The 22,454-nt window shown below is 32.4% G+C and overlaps 1 protein-coding gene across 1 annotated transcript in view; it reads right to left on the reverse strand.

The window, feature by feature from the left end:
- The window catches only part of LOC115887201 (transmembrane protein 47-like), an 87,612-nt gene extending 65,230 nt beyond the window's left edge, over window positions 1-22,382 (reverse strand). The window contains exons 1-2 of the mRNA XM_030906557.1: window positions 22,077-22,382; window positions 14,503-14,557 (exon numbers count right to left, since the gene is read on the reverse strand). Coding sequence (XP_030762417.1) covers window positions 14,503-14,553 — 51 coding nt within the window. The 5' untranslated portion in view covers window positions 14,554-14,557; window positions 22,077-22,382. The remainder of the gene's footprint in view (window positions 1-14,502; window positions 14,558-22,076) is intronic.
- Between the last annotated feature and the right edge of the window lie 72 nt (window positions 22,383-22,454).

Below are 22,454 nucleotides of genomic sequence, written 5' to 3' on the forward strand. Positions count from 1 at the left end.
CAGAAAACACCATTTTCCTAGCCAAGAAACACAGCGAAACTTCCCTAACTCTAAATTCCAAAAGACTGAAACTAGGCTTTTGTTAACTAAACTAGAGTTTTGAGAAAATTAGAATTGTAAAAAGTACGCTAAATTTAAGGTTTATTCAATTGTTTTTGGTCACTTCCTGTTTCGCCGGAAATGACTATAACTTTTAATTTTTAAATGGCACCCCCGGTATATTTTTAATTTATTCGATTGAAAATGACACTCTGAATAGAATGACATATCATAAAATGTCAACTTTTGACATTTTCGCTTAAAAAAATCGTGTTTTAAATTTCAATCTAGAGTGCTATCTGTGTTAAAAACACTAATTTTTAATCAAGGAGCCTTGGAAAAATAGATTTTAACGTCTAATATTTTTCGTGTCTTGTCCTGACTGGTTAAAAGATGCCCAAATCGTATTTTTAACCATATGTCAATTTTTTCAAATGGAAACAAGGGTGGTTCATTAGCATATTTGGAAAAAGCATTTTTTTACGAATAATTTCGTACCACACACTTGTTATAGCGAGGCAAATTGTCATTATGAACCGCATGTTACAATTTCAAATAAGCCATATGCAAAAATGTCAAAAGTTGTAGTCATTTCCGGTGAAACAGAAAGTGACCAAAAACAATTGAATACGTTAATCAATCCTAATTTATGTTATATACTAATGTTAGTATATGTTATAATTTAGGATTGATTAAAAAAATAAAGGAGTTATAGAGGTGAGCCACTTTTGAGACGCACCCGGTATATGGTCAATGTCAATATCAAAAAGCAGCAGATGTAGATACGAAGTATACGAGTACAATGATATAATCAGAGAAAACATATGCAGCCAAACCCATCGAAATGTTTTGAAGCACTTGATGTAACGCCAAAAAAGGCGATTCTAAGACTGAATTTTCCCTATTTCCTTTTTCCCTGCAAGCTATGAAGACGGATAATGGGGAAAAGCGCCGGAAAGAAGATTAATGTTTATTTTTAAATTGAGTAAAAATGATTTTTAAATGGTGTAGGTAGTTTGAAATTCAAGAAAAAATAATGTTTTGGAAATAAATCTATATGTCTGGAAACGTTCTATCCTTTTTCAATCTTCCTATAATTAGTGCTACTTTGTGACAAGTTTTATGTAAATTTTTAGTAAATGACGTCTAGAGATTGACCTCGACAAAATTATCCTTGATTGTGATTCCTCAGTCATCTTTGACGCCGTTTTTTTTCGATTATACGGTGGTTTAGAGTGCGACTTCACAAAAACGCAGTTTTGAAAAAAAAATTGATAATTTTTAAAATATTAAAAAATTGTGAAAGTATGTATTTTTTTCAAATAAATAAAATAGTTTTATACAAAGTATATATAGAAAAAAAACAAAATTGAAGGGAGTCCGGAAGAAATAAACAGTCTGGATAGTGGCGACGGCGCCGTGCACGTTTTTCTCGATCGATTTCGGGAAAATCTAGGCCTCAAAGTGGAAAACAGGCCGGAAAACACCATTTTCCTAGCCAAGAAACACAGCAAAACTTCCCTAACTCTAAATTCCAAAAGACTGAAACTAGACTTTTGTTAACTAAACTAGAGTTTTGAGAAAATTAGAATTGTAAAAAGTACGCTAAATTTAAGGTTTATTCAATTGTTTTTGGTCACTTCCTGTTTCACCGGAAATGACTATAACTTTTAATTTTTAAATGGCACCCCCGGTATATTTTTCATTTATTCGATTGAAAATGACACTCTGAATAGAATGACATATCATAAAATGTCAACTTTTGACATTTTCGCTTAAAAAAATCGTGTTTTAAATTTCAATCTAGAATGCTATCTGTGTTAAAAACACTAATTTTTAATCAAGGAGCCTTGGAAAAATAGATTTGAACGTCTAATATTTTTCGTGTCTTGTCCTGATTGGTTAAAAGATGCCCAAATCGTATTTTTAACCATATGTCAATTTTTTCAGATGGAAACAAGGGTGGTTCATTAGCATATTTGGAAAAAGCATATTTTTTACGAATAATTTCGTACCACACACTTGTTATAGCGAGGCAAATTGTCATTATGAACCGCATGTTACAATTTCAAATAAGCCATATGCAAAAATGTCAAAAGTTGTAGTCATTTCCGGTGAAACAGGAAGTGACCAAAAACAATTGAATACGTTAATCAATCCTAATTTATGTCATATACTAATGTTAGTATATGTCATAATTTAGGATTGATTAAAAAAAATAAAAGATTTATAGAGGTGAGCCACTTTTGAGACGCACCCGGTATATGGTCAATGTCAATATCAAAAAGCAGCAGATGTAGATACGAAGTATACGAGTGCAATGATATAATCAGAGAAAACATATGCAGCCAAACCCATCGAAATGTTTTGAAGCACTTGATGTAACGCCAAAAAAGGCGATTCTAAGACTGAATTTTCCCTATTTCCTTTTTCCCTGCAAGCTATGAAGACGGATAATGGGGAAAAGCGCCGGAAAAATCATCCGAAATGAAGACAAAAAACAAGAGGGTAAAAGCGTAAAATTGGGGGGTTGGAAAGAATTTGTTTTCCCTTTTTGTGGCAGTACACTGCACCCTTGTTTTATTGCAACAATTTGTCGGAGATTTTATTAGTGTAGCACTGTGGGTGTTTTTCTTTTATATCTTGTATAATATACTCTGATATCTACATATTAATGTAGATATCAGAGCAAAATTTCATTTGAATCACTAAAAGTACTTGGAAGAAAATTATAATAAATCGAAAAAATATTAAGACTTTAACACCCTGTAGCTACGAAACAAAGCAGAATCGGACCTATGTTGATATGAAAAAATAAATTATATTTTTATTATCTTCTATCTTCTATCATAATATTTCTAATCTTAATATAATAGTAAAATCAGATTTAATAACAATAATTGAAACTTGTTTAGAACAAAACTATTTTCAGTATAACAATGAAATATTTAAACAGAAAGATGGGTTACCGATGGGTTCCCCAATTTCACCGTTATTTGCAGAAATATTTATGGCAGATTTTGAAAAGAAGCTATTTAAAAACAAGAGTGGTTTAATATCAAAAATAAATTATTGGGCAAGATATGTAGATGACATTTTTGTATTTGGTCAGGCACCGAGAGAAATTTAAACAGTTTTTAACATTATTAAATTCAATTAACCCAGAATACAATTTACTATTGAAAAAGGTATTAATACCATCAATTTTCTTGATGTTACAATTATAAAACAGTCTAATAGATTACAATTTGATATTTACAGGAAACCCACTACCACAGACACTGTAATACATAGTCAATCACACCAATCCTGGCAAATCAAAATGTCACCCTTTCATAGTTTAATTCATAGATTAGTAATGTTTCCACTGAGCCCAGAGAATTTTAAAAAAGAGTTAAATATTATTAAACAGATCGCCATCAACAATGGATATAAGTGTTCCCTTATTGATAATATGCTAAAGAAAAAACAAAACAAAATATTAATGAAAAATTTTTAATCCGCTAATTCTAAAGACAATAACAATTATCAACCTTTAAACTACATTCCTAATTTAACTAACAAAATATCAAATAATCTCAATAAATAGGATGTAAAACTATTAACGTAAATAAAAGAAATTTAGGTCAAATTTTATTAAATAATAAAGACAAAACTAATGTCAAAAATAAGTCGGGTGTATATAGGGTGGATTGCAATGATTGTGATGCCGTGTACATAGGCCAAACAGGTAGAAATGTAGATATAAGGATTAAAGAACATGTAAAGTATATTAATAATCTCCAGCATAGTTCTGGTCTTGCAACTCATTGTATAGTAAATAATCACAAAATTAATGAAAACTCAATTAACTTACTACACAGAGAAACAAAAGGTAGACGCTTAAATTACATTGAACAGTTAGACATACTAAAATCTGTTAAAAACGAAAATAATGTTAACGACCAACAAGGATTTCTAAACACATTTTTTATTACTCCTATTGTAAACTCTCTGAACCCACCCCAATAGCAAATATATATATAGTTACAGTGTAGTTAGACGATTTGTTCTTAAAAAACTCTTGAAAAAGGCCTAACAAGCCGAAACATATATGTTGAGTTAAAGTTACTCTTATTAAAAGTTTTTTGAAACATCTAAAAGCGTGCTTTATTAAAATACTAATATTTCAACGATGTTTCACAAGGAACCAACCACAGCTTCAGTACAATTTATTATATTTTTACGTGAGGAATCTCCCCACCAGAGATGGCACATGTTTTTTAAACACCCTGTATATTTTAACATCTTTCTAGATTATGATATGCTATTTTCCTACTATATTACGCATATACATATTAATAACCTAACTACCTAACTCAATTTTGTAGTATGTAGTACGGCTCTATCGATGGTAAAATAGAACACAAAAAACATTAGGTGACTTTGATAAAAAAATTACTGGAGATACATTAAAAAAAATGTCAACAGTATTAAAAAAACACCCGAAAATATGGTTTCAAAATATCGAGTAACTTTTAAGTTCGAAAATATTTTTATTCTGGGTACTATACAGGATGCTGGAGGTTCTAAAGATGAAAATACCATAACAGCGAGTCACATTCCAACACACAAGATGCGCGGTAATACACAATAATGTCGCACACCTGCCGCTTCATTTAGGGCAGGTAACAAAAGGTGGGCAGAAAAAATCCGAAAAAAGAACCAATCTGACGGTTTTGTAGAGCGATTCAGTGCAGGAGGGCTTCTTTTGTGTTATTTTGTCTTGGCATAGGGTAGGCAGAGTTGACCATCTGCCATCATCGATTTACTACACCTTTATACGCCCCCATGTTGTCATTAGTAGACAGATTCCAAGCTAGAAGCGTTAAAATCAGACAATATATAATATACCATGGACATCTCATTATTCAGCTTGTAATATAGGTTTCTAGATAACAGTTTAATTGTTTCTTTTTAGGGTTCCGTACCCACAGGGTAAAAACGGGAACCCTATTACTAGACTTCGCTGTCCGTCCGTCCGTCACAAAGGTCTATCTTATGAACCGTTATAGCTAGATAATTGACATTTTTACAGATAATGTATCTATGTTGCCGCTATAAGAACAAATACTAAAAACAGAATTAAATAAATGTTTATAAATAAAAAAGTACTTTCACTAAACATTATCTTTTAAGTCAGAATTTTACATAGAATCTTTCGAATCCTCGGTGGCGCGTGGTTAAAGCGTTAGGACCTTACACTTCTATGACGTTGGAGCCGTAGTAAGGCAGGTTCGAATCCTAGTCAAGGCGACTTTTTTTTAATCGTTTTTTTTTTAATTTTTATATATTTTTACATGTTTATTTTTATTTTTACATATTTATTATTCATTAATACAATTTTTAGTAATGTGTTTCTTCATTTTTTTAAACGGTTTTATTTAGCTCGACCCGTACGGTATTTATTTATTTGTTTGGGTCAAAATTAGAAATTGAAATTTAAGTACCTTCCTGTTGTCAGATTGATCTTAAATTTGGTACACACCTTTAGTTCCGATGACAATACAATATAGTAATATCAATAACATTGTAAATCTAAGATGGCCGCCGGTACAAAATGGCGGATTTCATATTTTTCCACAACCCCCTCAATATGGGTATCAAATGAAAGGGCTACACTAGTAGAATACTGTGATTATGACAAAACTTAAAATCCAAGATGGACGTCGTTACAAAATGGCGTATTAGGTGAGGGCATGAGTAGTCGTGTCCAGAATAGTTGTTGTGTCCAAGATTGTGTGACGTTAGAAGGACAGATAAAAAAAAATAGATTAGATGTACCTACGTAGTTAGCGGTAGCTTTACCACCCAAGTTAAGGTAATAGGTTAAAACGTGCTGAGGACTGTATGGCATTAGGATGGTTAAAAATGTAATGTCGCAAGCGTTTTCCCCTCAAGATTGGGCGCCTCTTGTTGTATATTATAGCCTTGCCCCTCTACTGGACCTCTGGGGGGGTCGACCGTTAAAATGTCCATTACTCGTGGGAACTTCAAAACCCAAGTGATGAGTTTGCAACAGACAAGGCGTTAAGGGTATACCCCACTAATCAGCAAGTAAACAATCACAACGCTGCTGTTTTAAATCTGTTCCGGAATAAGGGATCTCGAATTTATACCATTAAAGCACAGGACCAACTAATTGACGCCACACGAAATACAGATAATTTAAATTTAGCAAATATAATACCAACAGATATAAATAAGACTGGAGGCTTACCATCAGTACTTGAAATATTTGTAGGAGCAAAAGTAATGTTGCGGTCCAACATTGACGTTACAAAAAGGATTGGTAAATGGTGCTATAGGCCACATTACAGAAATTGTTTGGCCTCAGTTCCGTCGAACCCAAATGTACGAAAAGATGTACCATCAGTTTGGATTGACTTTGGCAGAGACGGCATGCACGTTATACACCCGAAAGCCATACAGTTTCCAGCAAAATTCAATTATGGTACGGCTGAAAGAAGGATGTTACCCTTAATTTTGTCATGGGCATCCACCGTCTATAAAATGCAGGGCAGCACAGTCGACCATGCAGTAGTGTATTTGGGCTCAAAATTGTTTGAGGAAGGGCAAGCATACGTGGCTCTAAGTCGAGTCAAGTCTCTGGAAGGGCTATGTGTTGAGGAATTAGATTGTAATAAATTATCAGGTAAAAAACCATGTAACAATGATGCACTAAATGAATTAAATAGAATGAGGAATATTCGGTAGGCATTTCCGTTAAATACTAAAAACTAGAAAATAAAAAATCGGTAAAAAACTTTTAAGTTAAACGGTTTTATCTTATGTGCACTGAAAACTAGAAAATAATAATAACAATTAGTTGTTTTGAACTTCTAGTTCAGAAAATATTTTAGTACTAGGCAGAATACTTTTAGGCATATTAGACTAAAATAAAAACGTGGGGCCCCTCTGAAATCCTACCTATGGCAAAGCATATCTTTATACTTTGGTATATGAGCTCGGCGTTCGCTGATGAAGCCGCCACGGCTGGTTATTGATTGTCAAAATCTCCAGTTACGATTATAGTAAGTCGATGCAATCCACACTTAGTATAGAAGAAAGTATTACAGCAATAGTTAATGGGCCCCACGTTTTTATTTTAGTCTAATATGCCTAAAAGCTATTCTGCCTAGTACTAAAATAGTTCTGAACTAGAAGTTCAAAATACCTAATTGTTATTATTTTCTAGTTTTCAGTGCACATAAGATAAAACCGTTTAACTTAAAAGTTTTTTTACCGATTTTTTATTTAATTACCTTCTTATACGCGCATTCAAAATTTCAACTAAATCGGAAAAAAGTTTATAATAATATAGTGTCTAATATTGTATAGATAATGAACGATACGGAACCCTTCCTGCGCGAGTCCGGCTCGTACTTGACCAATTTTTTCTTTAACCATTAGAATTATTATATCCATATAAATTTTTTTCCTTTCTGGGGTATGAGGTTTTGTAACACACTGTATAGATTTTTTTTGTCTCATAATGACATACAGGGATCCCTCGTTTGAAGCGGCATATTTATGTGCATTCTTATATGGGACACGCGTTATACATATATTTTTTGCTTCTCCGCATTTACAAAATTTCTTTAGTGGAAAATTGTGTAAACGAGTGTTTGGAAAAAAGTGGAACGATCACTGGAACGATTTTTAAGTTCTTTTTACATTCATCCCCCTTTTTTATGTCAGAATACGGTTTGGTTTGGAAAATGTGTTTTCGCAGAAAAACGACAGGAAATTGCTAGCTTTAAAGATCTATCGTTTTTCCTCGAGTGACATATACATATATTTATTTTTCCATTTTTTTTATTTGACAACGGTATTTTTCTATTTTCATCGAACCCAGGCTAAAAAAAGATAATCTGTAGCAATGCGGCTTTGTACGTTTTTCTTTTTGTGTTTTTATTTTTAGTCTTTTAATTAAAGCCATAGTACTTTAACAGAACCGTTGTTTGATATATTTAATACTCTTATACTTTTAAAACTAGTGGCAACGAGAACAGTTTAAAAATTTTATATCAAATTTCCTCTGGCATATATCTCTTAAACTGCCCTAAATCGCGACTTGAAGCCGTAAAATTCTTCTACCTAAAAGTATCTAATATAAAATGTTATTAAACTAAAAAGATTCAGTTTAAAGTTGCCGAGAATTCTCGTGTGAAAAATCTGGCAAGGAAATGAAGCAATTTAAAAGTCATTTAGTAATCTCTGTGACGAGAAACTATAAAGTATTTGGGCATAAATGTGTCATCATATATTTTACTTATTCTATAAAATAGGGATAATAACATTTTTTCCATAGCAACTGTTAAAATTGCCTTATATCTATCAAAAATACTAGATAAAATAGTACTTTAAGTTCAAGGGTAGATTAAATGATGCTTTAACAGCGAGGATAGGTTAAAAACTTTATTTCTTCTCGCACGTTTTTTAATTGCTTCCATTTTTTAAAATTTTTGTATATGGCGTTTGTCGCCTCAGCCTGAATATCTGTTGGTAATTTACTTATTTCGTTTTGAGCCATTTCTGGCTCAAATTCAATCAGCAATCGACACGAAAGAGAATTAAAAAATATTGACTCAAAACTGACCACTAAAGAGACAGCTTTATTTGTCAAATTACATAGAAACCAACGCCAACCCAGTACAATATTTTTTCTACTCTAATAAATTCCTTGAAATTATAATATCTGAATATTTTTTAAAACGTAACTTGCTATGGAAAGAAATATTGTTTTATACAAGACGATAATATTGCATTATCATCTTCCGAAAATAATCAAATCTTTTCGATAAAATCAATAAAATACCATTTTATCGTCTTGTTGTGGTCTTGTATAAAAAATAACTATTTTTATTGTGAGTTTTGATTATCTCCATTCAGAAAATGTTTTCTTTTTAATTAGAATTAAATGTTAATTGATAATTTGTCTAGTCTATACAGAATGAGTCTTAAACAAATGCAAATATTTTAAGTGGTGGTACAGGGTGGCGCCTCTCACACGCCCCAGATGAAATTTTCAGAGCATATGTTGGTTAATTCAGAGCACTTTTTAAAAATATAGAGAATTCTACAGGATGTCCCCAAAAAAGTTACATATCAAAGTTGTGTTTTTCGTAATGGAACACCCTATATATTAATTGATTTTCGGATTCTCGGAGAAAAATAAATGTGAGTTTTATAAGAGAAGTATATGACTAAAATGTAAGGTTTTTGACATATTTAACATTTTTTTAAAAATAAAGAACAATTTTTAAATTACAATAAAAGCTACCTAAATTGGAATTTAGCCGGTATAGCCTAATATGTAGTTAAACTAACTATTGTACTTTAAATCAAATTAAAACTTGATCCAAAAAGTTATACAGGGTGAGACAAAATTAATATTGAACATTGGTCACCTTTAAAAGCATGTTACTCGTTTATTTTAAATGGAATACCCAGTATATTATTCCGATATTCAATGGAGAATTCATGTGTCTTCAAAATACTATTAAGGTTGCCTACCCCTCAAACCAAGATTTTCCTAGATATTTTCATTTACATGATTTGATCTGAGTAGATCTTTATTATTTGATAAAATCTAGGTGGCTGGTGTTATGTTTGACGTTACTTCAACATAGCTGTCTAATTAGTCCAACTATAACAACTAGTTATCACTTTGTGTCAGTTAAGATAAAAAAAAATCTCAGAAATTAGCCGAAAATGCAAACTTATCCTACATCAGCGAGAATTGACATGCTTTTATTAATAGAATACATAAATGCTCCTGATTTTATCTAGTCTGAGTTTTTATGGGGATATGTTAAAGACAGTGTTTACAAAACTCGACCAACTATTGTCGACAACATGAGAGAAATTATTGTAGCTGCTTTTCAAGGTAGAAGTCCACATAATGCCTTTCAAAATGAAAAGATCCTTTTGAAAAGACAATAATTTTATGCAGTTAACAGGAAAGGAAGCATTTTGAGCATTTGATTTCATCTAGCTAATTTTTTTCACATAATTATTATAGGTTTATATCTAGTTTTAATTCTGTAATATTTAAAATATGTTTTAAACGTGTGTCTTATTATTACCGTTGAGTATTTTACTCTACATTATTGAATTTTTGTTAAATTAACAAAAGGTATATCACAGCCAATTAGATTTTTTCAAATAATAAAAGTCTACTGACGCAAGATCATAAAAATTAAAATATCTAGGAAAATCTTTGTCTAGGGGGTAGACAACCTTAATAATGTTTTAAAGATATATAAATTCCCCATTGAACGGAATAATATACTGGGTGTTCCATTTAAAATAAAGGAGTAACTTGCTTTTAAAAGTGACTAATGTTCCATATTAATTTTGTCTCACCCTGTATGACTTTTCGGGTTAAATTTCAATTTGGTTTAACATACAATGGTTACTGTAATTAAATATCACGCTATACAAGGTCAACTAAAATTTAGTTAGCTGTTAACGAAATTTAAAATTTACTCTTCATTTTCACAAAATGTGAAATATGTCAAAATCCTTCGGTTTTAGGTATATGCTTCTTTAATAAAACTCACCTTTATTTTTCTCCTAGAATCCGAAAATCAATTAATATATAGGGTGTTCCATTAGAAAAAACAACTTTGATGTGTAACTTTTTTTGGAGACACCCTGTATAATTCTATATATTTTTATAAAATGCTTTCAGTTAACCTACATATGTTGCCAAAATTTCATTTCGATATAAGCTACCGTTTTCCTTGGAGCTTCCGCGGCGTATGAGAGGCGCCACCCTGTATATTTGGACCACAGGAACACGATAATGAGTTTTTTTTCGCAAAAAAGATGTTGAAAATCGTGCATTTTCTGTTAAAAGCATCATTTCTTTTTCAAAATCTGCATTTTGAAAAAGCAACCAAAAGATAAATATGCTGCTAAGACAATTGAAATCTTGATCTAATAACAATTTGACGTTTATACTATTACGTCAAAAACAACTTTTTCCCACAGCCTACCATTACTTCACTGAGGCATCGTTTCTTGTTCACTGTTATTAACATTCTAATTTTTAGATATTAATACATCTGGTATTATGGTATTCTGGTATATTTTCGATTTTAAAATAAACTAATCGTTTCTATCCAATTTTTTTTATTAGAATGGACATAATCAAGAGGGCTACTGATACCGTATTATAAAAATAAGGTAATTAAGGTCTTATTTTTTTCGTATTTATCACAGATAACACATAATCCATAAGGCCATTGCTTACGGAACAGCATGTTTTCGATGAGACAGTTCCCTATTAATGACACAGAGGGCGCATATAATAGCCAAATCTAATAATATTTTTAAAACGAACGAATTTGGAGCCACACCACGGTATCTATTATAATTTCCTAATATATCTTGGGTTTGAAAGAGGATATCAAGATCCGGTTTTCGCTGACTTTTTAAGCTTTTACTATTCTTTACTATCAGTTAAAATAACACATATTATCGTATTTAATTTTTTTGAAAAAACGCGCAATGTTTGTTAAGTTGTAATACAGCGACCTCTAGCCTTTATTTTGGCAAATAAGGGAAAATGGTTCTAACAAAAAATATTCAAAATTAACTGAAGATTATGAAGCTATTATTTAGAGAACCCCTAATCTAGGCAAAATTGTTATAAACTCCATTTTCTTATTTTTTATAGCAGTTGCGCCCTCTAGCGGCTAGTCTACAAACTTCAAAATAATTTCCAGCAATATCTTATAGCCTCTTTAGCTATAAATATTTTTAAATAATTATTACAATCTATGATTTTTCGTTTGCGAATGAGAATTTTTTCAATACAGATCCAGATTTCTAGAACGATTTTTTTTCATTTTATTATTCGACTAATTACAAAGATTATTTCGCTAAAACAAACAATAAAAAAATTAATTAGAGATTATTACTGATCCTTTCAGCATATTTACCATCAACTAATTTAATCTGCAACGATTTTTAACTCCGGTCTGAACTCTTTTTTCTGCCTTTTTTTGTTGGGAAAAGAGGAAAATATAATACCCCGCCGGAAAAACTGTTTTCGGCGATTACATTTTTATTCCCTCGTCATGTCTGCCTTTTTTTCTTTTGATTTTTATTGCCCTGGATTTATTTCGGTTTAAAAAAAAACTCCAAATATGTATTATGACCGAAAAAAAACAAGCAAAAAAAGTGTAACTGTGTAAATTTTGATATTTAATTATTATACAGGGTGAGTCTTAAATAAGTGCAAATATTTTTAGGGGTAGTATATTTCGACCCCAGAAACACGATTATGAGTTTTTTTTTGGCGAAAAAAAAATTAAAATCGGAAATTTTTGGATTTTTTTTTAGTTTTTAGTTAAAAACATACTTTCTTGGAAATATGGCGACATAGGTATACTGATAAAAAAGATAGACTTGAACTAAAGTCGTCATCGTTCTTGAAAAAAAAAGTTTAGTGGCAAGAGAATTTATTTTAGCGTAAAAGAAAATATTTTGCCTGAAGAAAAACTCTCTTAACTCAAGAAAACTGGTTCTCTTGAAAAATTCGTAAATTTCTCTTGAATCTATTTTCATTTCATAAGAAAAATACGCTAGGAAGTACTTCATTCAAGAAACATGGCCATTTTTCCAATAGCTAAATACTCTTTTGATGAAAAATAATAACGACATGCAAAGACGATGACGAAGGACGGTATATACAATCCCCAGTCGGCATGGAATGGCAGTCCGATCAGTCGTACGTCGTACGTCGCATATAGGTCGCACATAGTACGCACGGGTTTTGTTCCTTGGAATTTTGCATAATTTGCTTTTTAAACGCATATCGTATAACAAATTAGTAATCGTTATTAACATGCATTTGGCATTTTTTATGGACAAATTTTAGGATATATGGATTGTTTAAAGAAGGAGTTTCTGGAAAAATGGAAATTAGAGCATTCATTTGCTATATTTGAAGGTAAGAGACATTTACCTAATGCACCTGTTTAGATAATGCATGCGTGACTATAGATAGAATAAGAATATAGGCATCGATTATTTATGCAAATAATTACAAAAATTTTAGAATTTCAAGTCGTCGTATTAAAAAATTCAAAATGTGACCAAAGTTTATAATTTTAATAATTTATTTGCTTTACTTTGATTAATCGTGATGTAACATTTTTTTATAATTTGTAGAGTGATGAACCACCCCAAAAAATACCAATGAGTGAAGAAGCAGAAATAACTACTATTGAAGACAATAATATCACCTTTACTTACTACAGAAGAGGAAAACCTAAATTTATCAGAAAATAATATACCTCGTAATATGCCTGTATATGATGTATAGACTTCTCTTAGATCAAAATAAATTTTAGTTGGGTCAAAGCTAAGTGTCTCTTTAATCAAGAAATGTCCCTTTTCAATCAAGAATTTTTGTATGAATCAAAGAATTCTGCAAGGTCTTCTGGAAAGTGCGTCGGCATTCCGATGGATTGCCCCAGCTCGATGTTCTGTGTCGAAGTCAAATTCTTGTAATCGTTCAATCCATCTAGCTACCTGCCCTTCAGGATTCTTAAACTGCAACAGTCATTCCAAAGCAGCATGTTCTGTTCTTAACAAGAACTTTCTTCCATAGAGATACTTGTAGAAGTGTTCCACTGCTTTAACTACTGCTAGTAATTGTCGTCTGGTTACACAGTAGTTCCTTTCCGGTTTTGACAAGGTCTTACTAAAATAACCAATGACTTTTTCTTGACCATCCTGGATCTGAGACAGAACAGCGCCTAACGCAACATTGCTAGCGTTGGTATCCAATATAAAGTTTCCGTTGCCAAGAGGGTAGCTAAGTATGGGCGCACTAGTCAGGGCCTTCTTCAATTTTCGGAATGCCTCGTCAGAATCTGAGTCCTCCATACTTTCAAAGAAAATATGCAAAGAAGTTCTTGTAGCAAGAACTTCTTTGCATATTAATTTTGGGTCAAGAGTGAAATACTTTGGACAGATAGATTCTTCTATTCTCTAAAGTAATTTTTTAAAGCTTATGAAAAGATAGTTAATGCTTTGGGCAAATAAACGTCGTTCTTGGCCCTATTGAAAAGCGCCGATCTTTTGGGTCAAAGTCATATTCATTTCGACTGAGAGATCCTTTTTTCAGTGTAGTAAAGGAAGTAGGGTAGTAGGTTTTGGAAATTTACAAGAAGGAAAATCCAGAAAAGAACCAGTGGTTCTCAAAATTTAAACAAAAAATACCAGAAAAATATATTTTTTTGGAAATTTTCAAATTAAAATAACTCGATTATTTTGGATTTATTTGAAAAACGGTAAAGGAAAAATGTAAGGCTCACCCTGTATGTATAATAAATAAGTCAATCGTTTTGCAATGATGGTAAATGTAAATTTTTTAAAGGACAATAAAAATATAAAACTTACCTTAAGTGGTCGTCTTATTGTGACTGTCTCGATTGTTGTGGTTTGGGCCATTTTCCTAAAAAAAGAAAAAATAAATTAACTTATTGTATAATTCTACAGCTGATTTTGTTTAGGGATAGAAAATATACAAGGATATTGTGTCTGAATTTAAGTAAGCAACGGTAAGAACAGGCGCGTAGATAGGTGTATGCTATGGGGGTGGTACTATGATTAAGTCGCAAAAAAAATCACCGTCGGAATATTTTTGTCGAATTAAAACGACGGCGATTTTTTTGTCTTCAAAAAGATATAAAAACATAATTAATAACTAAATTAAAATATAGATTTGTAAATAACATAAACAAAAATGAAACAACGACATTTATTAGTTAATTTTCTATAAACTATAAATAAAAACGTTAATAAAAAGTTAATTTTCTAAAAACTCTAAACTATCAAAAAAAACTATAAAAACTATAAACTATAAATAAAACTACAAAACAAAATCAAGTTTTCTAGTACGCTGTTTGGAAAACCTATCAATAACAGCATCAACATTTATTTCAATATCTTTATGGATATTGATTAGAGTTAACCCCCACTAATCTGTTCTGGCCAATAAGAACACTTTGTATACATAATTAAAAGCATACAAAGTGTTCTTATATATCGGATATTAATTAAAAAAAATCCTTTCATAGTCAATGACTATTTCAATTCTCGTATCTCGTCAAGCGTCAGGGGGGGGGGGGTACTGTCCCCCAGTACCCCCCCCTTATCTACGCCCTTGGGTAAGAACAGTAAGAGCATAACTACTTATTTAGAAGAGTTTGATTTCGACCGTAGAAAGTATAAAAATATGTTTTTAATTATTATTACCGAGTCCCGAAAGTACCGAAAGAACCGGGAATTAATAATTTCGAGTCCCGGTTCTAAACCCTATACCAGCCTTTCTTAACCTTTTTCAAGGACCCCCCCCCCCCAATTAAAAAAAAACACCGAAATTTTAGGACAAATTATTTTAGTACGAAAAAATTATATTTTTATAAAAATTAAAAATACTCTTGCAACTAAATTAGTAATATTCGGGTTGATGTTTTTATTTAGTTACTGTCCCCTCTTACTGCCCTTTTTTCTCTCACGCAGTGAAAAAGTCCTCTTCTTAGCCGACCATACCAACAGGTATGGTAGGCTATTAAGATCGACAAAAATTTTTTTTAATTTCACTCAAAATTAGTTATTTGGGTCATAAATAACCTAAATACAAAATATTTTATATTTTCATGGTATCTGTCTGTCCGTCTGTAACACGATAACTCAAAAACCGCTAAACCGATTTTAACCAAATATGGCACAAAAATACTGTGGCACCCGAGAATCTGGCCATTAGTTTTTGGTGGGAGTGAGGGGTTGGCAAGGGGGTATGGGAGTAGCTAGCGAAACGCGGTTTTCAATTTTAGATTAGGAATAATATTTGCAACAAAATTTGTAACAACATCAAAATCAGTCAAAGTCGCAGTTTTTGAGATAAAAAAAATTGGAAAAATTCCTGTAAACTTTGAAACTAAAAGAACTGCCTACCAACTTTTTATTAACATATTTTGGTATGGGCGGCTAATACGTGCCTCCCGGCGCCAGTTTTTTACATACCAAACTCAAAATCTAAAAAATATTCGTTTATCGCCACAATGCTTTAAAAAATTGTTACTCTGTGTCTTTTGCTACTCCCACTTGTTTGTACAGAAATGAAAATGAAGAAATACGTACGAAAGACGTACTTGTGGAAGCGCTGTTTTGTTTAAAAAATAAATTTTGTTGAAAATGGTTTGTTTTATTTTAATAAGTTTTGAATATAACATTTTTAGAAAGTAAGAAAGACCATCGATCTCATACCCTTGACGTAACTTTTTGGGAAATACTAGACATTTCGGCGAGATTTCAAAAAAATGTTTCGCCTGTGCCTCTTTTTTACCATCTCGTCCTATATTTTTTATTTTGAAAGTTGGCAACCCTAGCCCTAGACAGTATTCTAGTATTCTTCATCGCTACCGATCGCTATTTAGTTACAGACTTCCAGCCCTGGCTCCTTTAGTTGCGACCACTCTACTACTAAATTCAAAAAAACTCCTGCTCTACACAGTTCACATCTACATACAGTAAATTTTAATGAGGTCAATTATTGACTTCCCTAATTATTTTAGAGAATAATTCTATTTAGGTTTATTGAAGAGCACTAAAACCCACATTCAAAAGAATAACTTTAGATATTTTATTTATAAGATTAGCCCGTTTACGAGTTATCGCCGATTTCTTTTTAAATATTTCTCCTTTCTTATGGCCCTGTATTTACTTATGAGCACCAGTCAAGGTAAAAGATAACTGTCAAATGAAGTTGTCATTTCAGAAATTTACTTATTTAGTGCTTTATTATTATTGAAAGCTCATTCCTACATCGGAAATCTTAAAGATGTATTTATAAATACAAATTAATATGAATTAAAGTAAAATAAAGTAATCAATTACAAGGTTAATTATAGTATTATTACAATATTCAATAACTTATTAATTTAGGTACTATTAAATTGTTAGAACTTTAGGATTTAAGATGTTCAAATATTCCTCCATCGACTGCTAGACAATAACCCAGGCGATCATAAAATTCTCTTCTTACATTCGCTAGTTGGTGACTGAACTGAAATTCTATTGCATTCGGCAGAAATAGCATTTTTTAACTCGTCTAGATTTGGGTATTTTTATCCTTGTATATCCTGTTTTTTAAATTGCCCCAGAGAAAGAAATCATTTGGCGAAATATCAGGAGACTTTGCTGGCCAATTTACTGTATGATTTAGGCCAATAACGTTTCCGTTAAAACTATTGTCTAAATATTCCCGAACAGCCAGGGTACTATGTGCCGGGCAGCCATCCATTTGGTACCAAACTTCCTGATTTTCTCTAGCGGCATCATGTAAAGCAGGTAAAATATGATTTTCGAGTAGTTCCAAATAATATTCTGCATTTAAATTTCGCGTAAGAAATAATGGCCCGATAATATTGTGTCCGAATATCCCTGCCCAAACATTTAGTTTCTGTGGATATTGCGTCCTTGTTTCGACAAACCTGTATTGGTTTTCTTTGTTCCAATATCGATAATTTTGAACATTGGGTTCATTATTTAAGGTAAACGTTCATTCGGCAGTGAAACATATGTTTTTTAAAAATTCCCTATCCGTATTTGCTCTTTCCATCATATCAAAAAAAAACGCCTGCCGCCATATTTCGTCCCCATCTCGTAGCTCTTGGTGCTTTTCATATATGAAGGAATAGTATTTATGTCGTTTCAAAATTCGAAACGCTGTAGTGTGATCTACTCCTATTTCATCCTCAAGTTTCCTTGTGCTGATCTTTCCATCGTTCTCTTCCACGCACAATAAAACTTCCAAGTCGGTATCATTTCTTGCATCCTCTCTTTGTTTCTGCCTTGCTTCACATCTGCAGTTATTTATTAGGGTACCTTTGGTCTCAAATCTCTGGAGATTCTTTGCGATTGTAGATTTTCCAGGTATCGATCTATTCGGATACAGAGCAGCAAACATGTCCGACACCTTTTGATAACTATTTCCTTGATAATACCATTTAATCATCAATACTTTTTCTTCGGTAGTGTAATTCATGGCTAATATTTTCGATGTAGGTATGAGTTTATAATAATAATAATAAAGCACTAAATAGATAAATTTCTGAAATGACAACTTCATTTGACAGTTATCTATTACCTTGACTGGTGCTCATAAGTAAATACAGGGCCATAAGAAAGGAGAAATATTTAAAAAGAAATCGGCGATAACTCGTAAACGGGCTGATCAAAAATATCTAAAGCTATTCTTTTGAATGTGGGTTTTAGTGCTCTTCAATAAACCTAAATAGAATTATTCTCTAAACTAATTAGGGAAGCCAATAATTGACCCCATTAAAATTTATATGGGATTTCCTATGTCCCGCTCGACGATGCAACACCCGGTATATCATTTTTCTCTTTTCTCCGAATCGTGACATTTAAAAAATCGTGACTGAGCACAGACAGGACGCGATTATAGTGTTCCTTTGTGCGTGGAAAGGCGAGTGAACAAACGAACGCGACGATTGCTCAATAAGATTTTGACCTTCTTTCACGAAAACGACCCAAATCGCACAATCCTAAAAATAGAACACTCTGAAAAGGGTTATTTGTCAGATCCAACAGTAATTTGCGAGCTTTGGATTACACGCTGCCATAAGCTGTCTCGTTTGTTGTTGACTTGATTAGCATTAAGGTTCGTGCAACACGTTACTTAATTATGATTTCCTACGCTATTACGTTCTAATAGCACGTCTTAGGGGGGTGTAAATTGACACTGGTTTTTCCTTAAGCACGTTCAGAATTTAAAATTACCTACTTAGGGTGTATTCCGTTGCTTAACTCGGTTATGGTTTTATGTTCCGTTTCTATCGGTTTCCTGAAAGTTTTCTTATTACGGAACACGGTTCCTGAAAAATTCGGCTATAACTGTCACCAAACTAACCAGAAGCGAGAAGGCTGGTTTTTCTGGTTTTGTTTGTCAATCAATGTCATTTATGTGACAAAAATCAAGCAAATATTGGAAGTTCGAGTGAAATTCTCATTTAATTTCTAAAATTTATAATAAAACTTTGTATTTACATCCAAAAGCAATGGGGGTAGGCAGTAAAGGTAAATAAATTTCATTAACTAAATATAATGACTTTTTAGGGCCATTTAAACTTATCATGCAGCCATTATTTCTTAAAGTCAGGAACATTTAAAGAAAACATGAAAAACAAGACAATAAGTAATCGTGAATGTTTTGTAAGCTATAAAAATATAAATATTGATTAGATTTGTTTATTTATTAATGATCTGTTTTAATATTAGACATGCAAAGCTTCACTTGAGCTGTCTAAAGGTGCGTATTCATTATCCGCACGAACGAACGAATGTTCGCTAGTGGTATGGACGGGGACCGTACGATCGAACCGCACGAGAAGACCGGAGGCATTTGTTGGCGAACGCCTTTGATGTACCGACTCGAAACGGATGGTCGAGCGAACGAACGAACGAACGGCCGCATGCGTTCGGTCCCCGTCTAAATATACCGCACTTCATTCGTTCGTTCGGATAATGAATACGCTTAGCAGTAGAACGTATTCATTATCCGCACGAACGATTCGAAACCGCTAGTGGTATGGACGGGGACCGCGATAGGACCGTATCGAAGACCGGAGGCATTTGTTGGCGAACGCCTTTGATGTACCGATTGAAACGGATGAGTCGAAGCGAACGAACGAACGAACGGCCGCATGCGTTCGGTCCCCGTCTAAATATACCGCACTTTCATTCGTTCGTTCGTTCGTTCGATAATGAATACGCACCCTGCTAGGGACGAGGACCGAACGCATGCGGCCGTTCGTTCGTTCGTTCGCTCGACCATCCGTTTCGAGTCGGTACATCAAAGGCGTTCGCCAACAAATGCCTCCGGTCTTCTCGTGCGGTCCCCGTCCATACCACTAGCGAACATTCGTTCGTTCGTTCGATCGTCCGTTCGGATAACGAATACGCACCTTAACGAGTTTAACAGTTTATTAATAAAGTACTTTTCAATATTAAATTCCATTGAAAAGAAGAAGCAAACGTAAAAGCAGAGAACAGGTACATTAAAAATGCATAAAAGATAAATTTTATAATAGAGGTATTGAAATTTAGAAAACGTCAACATTTGACGTTTCCAGTATTTTACCAAACCCTTCCGTATCAAACCGATATTTTTCAGGAACCGCTCTTTACCGTAGTTTACCGGTCTGGTTTGCCTGGTTTTGCAACGGAATACAGCCTTATTTTCATACATATGACAAATACAGAAGAAAATCGTTACCGTGACAAATATTCAAACTTTATAAGTATCAATTAGACTTCATATTAGACTTTATGTGCTAAATTTCTAAAATTTGCATGGTAACCAAATTCTTGAAATGAAATGTTTTGTTTAACAGTTTTTTATCTCTATATTTATTTTTACTTTTTCGGTATTGTATGATTGATGCTTTTGTATATGTTTATTTGAATATAGTCTCTTTTTAATAAAATCCCCAAATACAAACTTAAAAATTTAGCATTGATTGTGTTGTTCCTTGGTAAATAAATATATTGGACTAATATTGATATTTTTAATAGTCTCAAACAGAACAAACATTATTAATGGAAATGAACAATGAAAGATTCATTGTTCATTTCCATTAATAAGAACCAATGGAAAGCTCATTTAATTTTTTTCCCATAGCAACTGTTAAAATTGCCTTATATCCAGTTATATCTATCAAAAATAGTAGATAAAATAGTACTTTAACCGCAAGAGTAGATTAAATGATACTTTAACAGCGAGGATAGGTTAATTATAATTGATTCCATTTTAAGCAAGTTATTTGAGATTTAAATGGAAGTAGGTAGTTTGGATATGGCGTTTGTCGCCTCAGCCTGAATATCTGTTGGTAATTTACTTATTTCGTTTTGAGCCATTTCTGGCAATTCAATCAGCAATCGACACGAAAGAGAATTAGAAAATATTGACTCAAAACTGACAACCAAATAGACAGCTTTATTTATTTGTCAAATTACATAGAAACCAACGCCAACCCAGCACAATATTTTTTCTACTCCTAATAAATTTCTTGAAATAATAATTTCTAAATATTTTTTAAAACGTAACTCGCTATGAAAAAAAATATTGTTTTATACACACCACGATAAAATTGCATTATCGTCTCCCGAAATTAATTCAATTAATAATTTATTAATAATAATAATAATCTTTTCGGTCGACGATAAAATACCATTTTATCGTCTTGTATAAAAAATAACTATTATCAATGACATTTTTTACATTATATTCTATAATAACTACTGTAAAAAATGTGCAAAAACCTATTCAGATTAAAAACAAATAAAATAAACGTTCCATAACAAAATAAGAGTTCTTTTTAGAATGGTTTTTTGGGGTAGAAATTAATAACAAATACATAGGTACCTATTTTTAATTTCTTGTAATCTAATTATTTAATTATTATATCTTCAAGACTCGACAAAAACGAACAATAACAAAAAGTAAAAATAAACAAACTTGTTTTTACTATAATAAAGATCTAAAATAAATGAACACGGAAAATTAACATACTACGTGAGAAAGTGCCATTAATTCAACAAATTTACATAAATTAACAATACTTTTCATTATTCCCATTTAAAGTGTGTCACACGCTTGTTTATTTATATTATTTATGCGGTAGCGAATCTAAAAAATCCAAACAACTTACTAATGCTTATACCTCATACATATTTTCAAAGAAGAATGTTGCAAGATTACAAGTAAACAATTAACACAATTATACTCGATTAGTCATCAAATCAAGCCGGATTCTGAAATGACACAAATAATAAGATCACGGTAATCCGATTCATGACTAATAAAATACAATTAGATTTCTATAAAAGGCCGATTTTACTTAAAACGGGAGCAAGGGCATACATAGCCCACTTAGGGTACTCACCTGTTTGAATTGTAAGGGAATCACAGGTATCCGTATTCAAACTGATAAGCCCGATAAGATTAGATAGTCCGCACTATAAATATCATCACAAACGGTTCCGTTAACGCAGTTTCACTGTTAAATCTCGCGGAATACCATCAACAACACTAAAATATGGGACATCAACTATCGCAGCAAACATCCGAAATGTCAACAGCAGCAAAACGTCTTTTGTTCTTAAACGAGATCACCGGAATGAAGTCGTCGAGGTTATGTTTTTCCTTTTCTAATATACGGAGTTGAAGCGAGAAAGACACTAGAGGGAGTAGGTTCTTTGACAGATGGCCTATTGACTTCTTTCAATTGAATACTCGGAGTTGATCCTAATGTGTAGGCAAC

The sequence above is a fragment of the Sitophilus oryzae genome, unplaced genomic scaffold, assembly GCF_002938485.1.
Source record: "Sitophilus oryzae breed Bouriz unplaced genomic scaffold, Soryzae_2.0 scaffold_555_pilon_pilon, whole genome shotgun sequence".
NCBI lineage: Eukaryota > Metazoa > Arthropoda > Insecta > Coleoptera > Curculionidae > Sitophilus > Sitophilus oryzae.